Below are 9,840 nucleotides of genomic sequence, written 5' to 3' on the forward strand. Positions count from 1 at the left end.
GGAGTACTAGGATCTCTGGAGGCATTGAGATCCTGTAATGGAGCTTCTACTCTTTTCAGACTGGGTAAGGGACACTCTGCAGCATCTTGCTGTCTCTTGCAGCAGTTAGGTATGGGAAGGCTGAGCTTGCAGGTGAAAGAGCTGTAGGAGAAAGACAAGCTTTTTCCTGTAGCTAGGGGATTGTATTTCACCCGGATGATGTGCAGTGTAAGGGACTTCTGCTCTGAATTCAACCTATCCCTATCCCAAACTTAAATTTGTCTCCCAGTGGCAATGTTAAACCATATTTTGGCTGTTACAAAGTAAAAAAAAGGATGTAGAGAGGGGTGAAGTTTCTGCAGGAGAAAAACAGGAACTTGTAGTGTTCTGTACAAACTTCTGATGTCTGGAGAGGTAAAATTTTAATTTTTGGTTTTAGATTGTAATAAATCAATAATGATTCTATGGGGTTATATGTATATAAAAATGGTAACACCCATCCACCCACCCACCCCTTTAGATCTATCTCCAAATTTAAAAGCTATCACTGTAACACCACAGTGAGGTCAAATTCCTGCTCTATCTGATAGCCTGTGGGTCTCTCTCAGTTCAGCTCCTTCTCTTTTTTTCCCTGATATTCCATCAGGTGTGGTCAAAAATAAGGACAGGAAGGAAATTGTGGCTCTCAGGCAGTTTTCTTATTTTGCTTTTTATTTCCCAAAAGGCACTCACTGAGATTCCCATCCAGTTCTATAAGCAATTCTCCTGATTTGTTATGAGGGGGACATATTCTTTTGTGCTATTGTCTGTCCTTCCTCCATCACTTCTCTCTTTCCTGAGTGCTGAGTCGGTTAGAGAATGAAGAACATTTGGCTAGCCCAGGTATTGGGGTGATCAAGTGCCAAGAGACAGCCTGGCAAGCCAAGAGCTGGACTGGCTTTTGCACCTGCTTAATGCTCTCATTTTGAATGGAAGTTGCCTCTTCGTGCTGCTTCTGTAATAAAAATGCAAGCAGTTGCTCAAGAGCAATTATTACGTGCACAGCCAAGTGGTCTGTGCTGTTTGATTTAAGGATCAGTGCTTACATTTCTCAGAGGAGAGGAATTGTTTAGCTGGGTTATGATAAAGCTATTTGGTGTATTGATTTTTGATGTTCTGATACACTCTGGTTAGTGAGGAGCTCTGAATTTTCTCCCTGAGTCTTTGGGGCTGAATTCCCTTCAACAGTTGAGCTGCGCACTTGTGTGGAATGAACTGTCAGTGGGCACTTTAGCTGGAGCATCTGACCCCGTTTAAAATCACTGGGAGGGCAGTACCTCCTGTACCTTGCTATCAGGCCTGCTAACTTCTCTGTGTATGTGTATGCAGTCTTGAAATACTAATGGGTTTACCATCTCACATCCCCTATTTCTCACTGAGGAAAGGACCCAGTATTTTTTTAGACAAGTCTTCAAGATGCTGTGTGTCAAATGTTTCTGTAATAGCCAAGTCTTCAGATCTTAGACTCTGCTAGAAACTGTGGAAATTTGCAGTCAGTTCAGATCTTCTTATGTGAAAGTATAGAAAAGCTTTTGTTGAAATTAATATAAAAAGAAATACTAGTCATCAGTGTAGCTGTTTTGCCTTCTCATGTCACACTAAGGCTGAGTCTGCGCTCCAGCATTCAGTTTGCTATAAGGTGGCTTTCAAAGGCACAGTGCAATGAAGGGTATTGGAGATGCTTGTTCAGGCTTTCTTCAAACTCTGGCAAATGCTGTGACAATAGTTTAATCTTTCCTCTGTCTTTAATGATTTTCTCCATAAACTTCAAAGACAAAAAATATCTTTTTATTGGAGGAGTAAGTTCTTTTCCCACAGTTCTGGGAGAAGGGAGTGAAAGTGATATTTTAGTGATAGAAAGTATGAGCTGTTTTCCACAGACTGAGAGGCTCAGTTGCTGCTCCTGTTTTTTTAACTTGCCTCCAATTTGTTGCTGCCTTCTTCTCCTCTTTCTTTTTGTGTACCTTTAGTTTTCCAGTGAGCAAAGAGCAGCCCTAAGAGTACTTTCACAAGTGGGTGGTGAGCTGTGTGGAGGAAGTGAACAGAGTTTAATCACCAAACCTCACAGGAGAGGCATGGGGATCTGGGAGGAGGGACTCTTTTGTATAGGATGTGACCCATAGGGACTTCAGAAAAGACAAACAAACAGCTTAAGGCTGGATGCAGTATCAGAGCTTTTTTTTTTCTGGAGTTGCTGAGCTATGGCATATTTTGCCAATAGAGAAAACGGCTACAAGTAATCAAAACCATGACTAAGGAAGGGATGGATGGATAGATGATTAACTAGCATCCTTGCTGAAAAACAGCTTTACCTGCCAGGCTGTAGGAGAGTGAATTTGGTAGAAAGCTGTTCTAAATGTGAGTATCCTGAGGTAGTGTCTTAAGGTATTTGCACAATAAATTTCCCCAGGTCCAAAACTCCTGGCTACCTCCTTTTGTATCTCTGGTTCAGTTCTTCTGGCTTGTTGAAACAAGGTGGAACTGCCATCTTATTCCTAAAAGTGGACTGGATTTGGAAAACTTTCTTATTGTAATAGGAATCTCTGCAGAGAGATATAATTTAATTCTGCTTTTTGTTTGTTTGCGGTCTAATCCTGCTCTACAAGTCAGTGGGAGTTTGCAGTTGATTTTAAAATATATAAGATCATAAGAGAGCATATTGGCAAATGCTTTTTCCACTCCTTTGCATCCTGAATTGGGCAAAAGCAGGGATTTGGATTTTACTGGTTCTGTCACAAATTGAAAGCCTGGTATCTTATGAAATCCCAGGATGAAAAAGGCTTGCACTACACCATTGGAGAACTGAGATCCATACAAAACTCCCTTGGAGTCTTGGAGGTTATAAAACAGTGCAAGTTCTGATTCTTGTGAAGATGAATTTGGTATGGTAGAAGGATATGGAAGCAACACCAAGAGACATATTGAGCTGACATTTCTCTAAAGCATGGTATAAACAAAACCCATAATAGTTTAGAATTTTAGTTTTTCCATTTTAGTATGTCATAAGACATATTATTTTAGTATGTCTGAGACTGAGGCTTCACAGTTGTAGCACTCTGCTACTGCTTGATTTGAAAGGAACTTGCAGTGGAGGTTCTCATAGTTATTTGTGTCTAATGGTTTTGCCTGCTCTAGTACTTCAGTGTGGATACTCAAACTAGAGTGACTGTCCCAAACTAAGTCAATATCAAAGCTGTTGTGTATCCTGTTTATACTACATATAAGGTTATGATAATCCCAGGATTAAAGCTCTTAATTTCTGCAGCCATGGAATATTTTGTACCTATTCTTTTTCTGTGTCCCCACTTGTGTACCACTTGTTCCCCTGTCTGTTAGAATCATGCCTGACACTTGAAAATTTTAAGTAATTTCAGCAACCTGCCTTTAAAATTTAAGTAAGGACAGCTGGTCATAAGAAGGCTTTTACTTTCTTCTCACATGCTTCACTTAAATTTTAAATTTTTAAAAGTTAAAAATCCTTAACCTTTGGCCAAGACATGGAGTAAGGTTCTGACTGTGTGCCTCCCGCTCCATGCTCAATGGGTTGACTAGAAATGCTGTTTATTTCCTTTGACCTATTCTTGTTTTCTTTTTCTCTCTCTTCTTCTCTTTGACTTTTTATTCTAGGATGAGTCATCCATGTTTTTCCAGTTTGGCCCATCAATAGAACAGCAAGCCTCTGTCATGCTCAACATCATGGAAGAATATGACTGGTACATCTTCTCCATTGTCACTACTTACTTCCCTGGTTACCAGGACTTTGTGAACAAGATCCGCAGTACCATTGAGCACAGCTTTGTGGGTTGGGAACTGGAGGAGGTCCTCCTGTTGGACATGTCCCTGGACGATGGGGACTCAAAGATCCAGAACCAGCTCAAGAAGCTCCAAAGCCCTGTTATCCTCCTCTACTGCACAAAGGAAGAGGCCACCTACATTTTTGAGGTGGCCAACTCTGTGGGTCTGACAGGCTATGGTTACACGTGGATCGTGCCCAGCCTGGTGGCAGGGGATACAGACACAGTGCCATCCGAGTTCCCCACTGGGCTCATCTCTGTCTCATATGATGAATGGGACTATGGTCTTCCTGCCAGAGTGAGGGATGGAATAGCCATAATCACCACGGCTGCTTCTGATATGCTGTCTGAACACAGCTTCATCCCTGAGCCCAAGAGCAGCTGTTACAACACCCAGGAGAAAAGGATTTACCAGTCCAACATGCTCAACAGGTAAGGGAAGGGAGTGGACCAGCCTTACAAAAGAGGGGGTCAGAGAGGACCTCTGAGACCAGAATAATTCTGCTAGGGCACGTGGTGCTTTGGGGCAGTGGGCAGTGCTGTCCAGAACCTGGACAAGGGGAGGTGTGCTGATGGTGAGACCTGTGTTGTGCGTCATGAATGTTAGTACTGCCACTGCTTTAGAAAGCCTCCACACAACACAGGGGACAAGCCAGCATAAGAAAAAGGAATAATGAAGGCACAGGGCAAAAATCTGAGTGTGCCTCTCAATGCACAAATTTTTGCTTTTATAACAGCACCGAACTTCACTTGGAGTGTCTTCGCACGAATAGGTCTGTAACTCCCAGGTGGGTTCTTGCTGCAGGCAGTGGTGGTGTTTGTATCGAAATCTAGAAGGCACCAGGTTCTGTTTCAGGCATCAGCAGTATGCAAACAGGTGCCCTTTATAGGTGATGGATGTATAACCTGCCTGGAATAGTTTCATGGCACCTGTTATCTGAGGACTAAGTGTCCTGCTGTCCATGAGCCCTGAAATAAAGGAGAGAAGAAAGTGCAGAGAGACGTGGACAATGAGAGCTGCAAAAAAAAAAAAAAAGTTAAGAGTCAACAACGCTGCTTAGCTCCTGCTTTATGCTCAAATCCTTTAAAGCATTTGGGTGTCTTAAGGATAGAATTTACCTCAAACAGAAAGACTTGTGCTATCACCCTGCTCATTGGCACCTTATTAGCCATTGTCTGCTGGGTCTTTTGGGTCCTATTCTGTCTTGTGCACATTATGCAGAGAGCCTAGGCACCTCCATCAGAACAGCAAGTATTTCTAGATGGAAAAAGGCATTTAAAAATATGGAAAACCCTATCTGAATACCTGAATAAGTATCTTCTTTTGATCCAGATTTAGATTTTCTTAAGAAACTGTGCTAAGATGCCTGTTTAAGGTCATAGAGGAAGCCTGTGGTGGAACAACCTCTAGAACAGCACTTATTACTAGATCTTGCTTTTTGTCCCAGCTGGAGTTTTAGTGTGTCGCTAAGCAACCCAGATAATTATACATGGGATCTGCAATTAGCCAGATGCCCCCTGACCTGCTCAGCTGTCATTCTCCAGTGTTTCACATATGAAGTCCTTGGGCAGGTTGGTACCTTTGTGGTAGGACAAGGGGAATCCAGGCAGTGGCTATCAGGAGGGGTGGCCACACAGAGCTCTACATCTTTGTTCATTTGTCACAATGAATCATGGAACAGTGTAAATGTGATGGATTGGTTTGCATGCTGTGACCCCTCACTGTCAACTGTACTAGGCAGATAGAGGGACTGGTGGACAAGAAAGCAGATTTTGTTTTGCCTGAAAGTTGGGGACTGAAAGAAATGTCTATTCTTTGGCCCATTGTATTATCCATAATGTTATCTACTATTTGTTGTTTGTCTCTGTGTTCCATTGGAATATTACCAGGTCTTACTGCCTTTGCTTCTTCCCTATACTGGCTTTTTGCTGTTTGCAAGGCTTGGAGACCAGCAAAGGTGCCCAAAGCTTTTGTCAGTTTCCCTCCCAGCTAGGATTAGGGGTAAGAGGTATTTTGTGCTGCTTTTTTGAATGATCCCTGAAATGAGATAGCAGGGAAATATATTTAATATGTACAAAGTCATCAGAAGTAACATCAAGGCAGGCTATTGTTCTACCTTTCCAAATGAATAGGGATTTTGGGGGGGAACTGTATTGTGTCTTTTCAGCAGTTTTCAAGAAAACAAAACATTGTCCTCTGCTCTGCAGAGACCTTCTGCTAATTAGTTCTGTTGACATTATATTAGCCGGTGCATAACATCATACCCTTATAGCTACACTGCTTTGAATACCCAACATAATCTCTCTGCATAGCACTTCTTTGCATTGCATAGAATTCACCAGCTCAGAGACTCTTGAGTCTTGACTATCTTCATATGACAGTACTGTTGTGCAGTATAGATATGCCCTGGAGCCTGGGCACCCCACATGAAATCAGTTCCTGTCATTTTTGAAGATACTAGCTTTCTTCTTGCCTTCATGGTCCAAATTATGCTGTTCTTTCTCCCTTGTCTGCTTTGGGCACCACATTCACAGGAGTGACTGCAGATACATGTAGATATACCCAGCTTAGTTTGGGTACTGGTATCACTCTCGCTGAGAAGCTGAGTCAATTAGTCCATGCCAAGCTCTGTTCTGCCACTGCCTAAATTGCTGCAGGCACCTGAGCTAGCTCAGAAATAATTACACCGTGTTTGCTTCTGTGATCACAGTGCAAATATTTGCTTTGCCTCACACGGTGCTGGCCTGTGCTCTGCCAGTCTGAGGGTTCTGCCCCCTGCAAATGTTTCCATCCTCTCTGTGCTTCCAAGTGAGGTGGTTAAAGAGTTTGACTTCAGTGAGTTGGGTGCTTAGTTTTCTGTTCAAGTGAAATTAATTTCAGGCATCTTTCGATGTCTAAATGCTAGTAGTGTCCAAAATAAGCCATTGCTTTAACAAATCCAGAGGTTCAATAGAAATGTGATAGCTTCAAGCTCAGCCTCATGGCCTGGGCATGGACCTCTGGGCAGGAGGAAAGGTAGAGGAGAGGGACAAGATGTGGAAAGAAGCAGATGTGGAGATACGAGTTCACTTCACTGAACAAAAGCCCACAGAGATTAATGGCTGTAATCTGTGTTTGTACCTTCAAGTCCCATTAAATTTGTTAGAATTTATTCTGTGCTAAGCTTTAAACCTCTCCTGATATATTTTGTCTATCTGAGGTCTTTACATCTCTCCTGAAGTGCTTTGTCTGTCTGGGGTATTACAGATTCTACAGACCTGGCTGCTTCATACCTTCCGTAACCCCTTCCACCTAAGATCCTGTAGCACTTGTGCAGTGTGCACCAGGCAGCAACAATATCTGCATGTCTGAGATGTGGTCTGGCTCACTTTGGACTGGACTGAAGGTTCTGGAAAACTTAATTTTAGTCTTGCCCTGGACCCAGCAATACTATATTCAGCCACCTGCAACTTACAGTTCCCACTGTGCATGCCTACACAGAATAGAGAAATGTATGTACGTGGGCTTGATGTCTGGGGAGATTGCAATGTGTATGTGACCTCAGATAAATACATCACCATGTAGCTGGTGTTTCAGAAACTCTTGAAGCTAATCCAAAGTGGTCCAATTTGCTTCAAACCCATAGCTGGGAGGCAGTGTGATAAAGGAATTTTCCCATTTTATTCTTTGGAGAGTGACACATCAAACTAAAAAAATGTGATAATTTAGTTCAGCTGGGGCACATTATACACTAAGACTGTGAATTAGTCATTTCCCGAGATCTGCCTTTGAACTCTGATCATTTCTTACTTCCCCCCCCGCCCCCCCCCCCCCCCCCCCCCTTTCTGAAAGTGCAGTAGTTCTGAATGCAGCTAAAATAAAATGGTCTTGCTCAGCGTGGTCTTGGTGGTTGATCTGGGCGTATAACAGAGTAAGGAGGAAATGAACTGAATTTTGCTCAGATTTAGAAAGAAAGCTCAGTTTCTCCATGTCTTTCCCCCTTCTTATATTGACAGTTGTTCGTTTTTGCAAGAGCTTGTCCAAACAAAGTTTTGTTTGAAGTATGCTGCAAGCATAAAGAGAAACAAGATGGACTGTTATCTAAATGCCATTTCTTGCCAATGTAGGTGTTTGTTCTGCATCTTCTTTTATTAATAATGGTCTCATAGCAACAGTTTCTTGTCTGTCTTGAAACCGCTTCTCCTTTGTATTAGACTGGAACTGCAGAAGTTCACTACCATTGAACATTGCAGATTCTGTCCAAAAAATGAGCCCACTGGTGAGCTAACTCCACTAACTAGTAGAAAAATGATACCTTAAGAAAAAAATTGTTAGTTTTCCTTTTGAATGATTCTTGAGGAAGTTTTTCTGTAGTGAGGGATTTATCTCAATTTATGCTGATAATAGGCTTAGATCCAAATATCCAAATGCTGTTTTCCAGTTCTATTACACTCTTTCATTCTTTGTTTGGTTTGTAATAAGCACCTGCTAATTTATTCGTTCTTTGTCACAGAAAGAAATCTGGTTTGAGTATTTCAGTCTACCAAGTTTATAGTTATCTCTATGGCTGGTCTTCTGCTGGACACCCAGGAAACCACTGTGTGCTCTGCTCTCTTGTACTGGATGAGATTACAAAGGTTGGGAAGGAGTTTCTAACAGGGTTTTCCTCTGGAGAGATGCTCAAATGTGGAGTTCTCTCTTGGCCCTTCCAAGGAGAGTTGCTAACCTTCTAGGCATTCTGCAAAGCTCATTTATTCTCCCTTCACCATGACTGCTAAGGAGTGAGTGGGCAGAGGTGGATGTGTTTATAGACAGCCTCCTGCTTATTTCATTATTTTAATTGATGGAACAGATTTCCTTGAATTTGGGATTGGTGCTTCTCATTACATTTTAGAAATGGGAAGAAATAACTAAATGACAGGAGCATTCTTGGGAGTGGAATTCAGGTATGAGTCATGAGAAAAGGATATGATTTCTGGCACATATTTGAGGAATAGAAGCTCAGCTGTTCTGCATAGATATTCACAGTCGTTGGGCTACATAAGTTGTGTTTTTATTATAGCCTTCAATGGGACCTGGGTTCTTCCTACTGGTTGTCATGGCTGCTTGTGAATGCTGGGCCATAACTACTAGTTTGTTGTTGTAGGGTTACTAATGAGTTCTCCACTGATTGTCTTTAATAGTCTCTCATTTAACACCAGGCTGCACACACCAGATTTCATTTTAATAAAAAGTGCAGTGAAGCATTTGCTTTGGAGTGAAAATACAAATGTGGAATTATACTGCCTTTACAAATAAATACTTTAAGAGGGGAACAAAGGTAGGCTTGATTCTGTGCCTCAGATTCCTCAAATATGAAAACAGCTGGCAAGCTAGCTTGGTGCATTGTTTGGACATGATACTTCCACTTAGGGGGAAATACTAACTTTCATCTGGAGCTCTCCTTGCCAACCAGTTGAGAAATGCAAAAGAGCCCTTGATGAATGGTTGGAGACTATTTTCCCTGGAACACCCAGGGCAAGCTCTGTTCTCACATGGCTACATTCCCCTAGTGAGAACTAGGAATTACTGGGGCTTAGATGGCTGAACAGTGAGTCAGTGAGCATAGAAAGTACTTGCAATAGGATTGTACAAATATATCAGTCCCCTTGAGGTTCAAGACCATAGGTGCTATGTGTATCCCTGGGAAGGTGCAGTACCCCTTCAGGGTGTTGTGCCCATAGCATCCTGAACCTTCGTTCCCCAGGTCAGTGCCAAGGACAGTGCCCAGGCAGCACCTTTGCTTGTTTCCTGGGCCTCTCCCAACCCACCCTCCTTCCCTCTCATCTCCAGTCATGGCAGCTATCGTCTGCCATGTTGGACACAGGCATGTGTCATTTCCAGGTACTGCCATGGAATCACTCGGTGTTGTCTCCTAGCCAAGTGAGCCACACACCTTCACACAGGGCAGCGAGGGATTTGAGAGCAGGAACAGAGAAAGGACCATTTCTGTTGCCCTTTCTCCATTCATACAACGGTTGAGTTAATCTTGTGCTGAGAGACAGGAGC

General features: G+C 42.5%; 1 protein-coding gene across 1 annotated transcript in view; it reads left to right on the forward strand.

Annotated features, from left to right (window-relative positions):
* Positions 1-4,248, forward strand: part of LOC129736267 (glutamate receptor ionotropic, NMDA 2B-like) — an 86,896-nt gene extending 82,648 nt beyond the window's left edge. Inside the window, exon 3 of the mRNA XM_055712684.1 lies at positions 3,646-4,248. Within this exon, the coding sequence (XP_055568659.1) occupies positions 3,646-4,248 (603 nt within the window). The remainder of the gene's footprint in view (positions 1-3,645) is intronic.
* Positions 4,249-9,840: the final 5,592 nt, after the last annotated feature.

Source organism: Falco cherrug, chromosome 5 (assembly GCF_023634085.1).
Source record: "Falco cherrug isolate bFalChe1 chromosome 5, bFalChe1.pri, whole genome shotgun sequence".
In the NCBI taxonomy this organism is placed as follows: Eukaryota; Metazoa; Chordata; class Aves; order Falconiformes; family Falconidae; genus Falco; species Falco cherrug.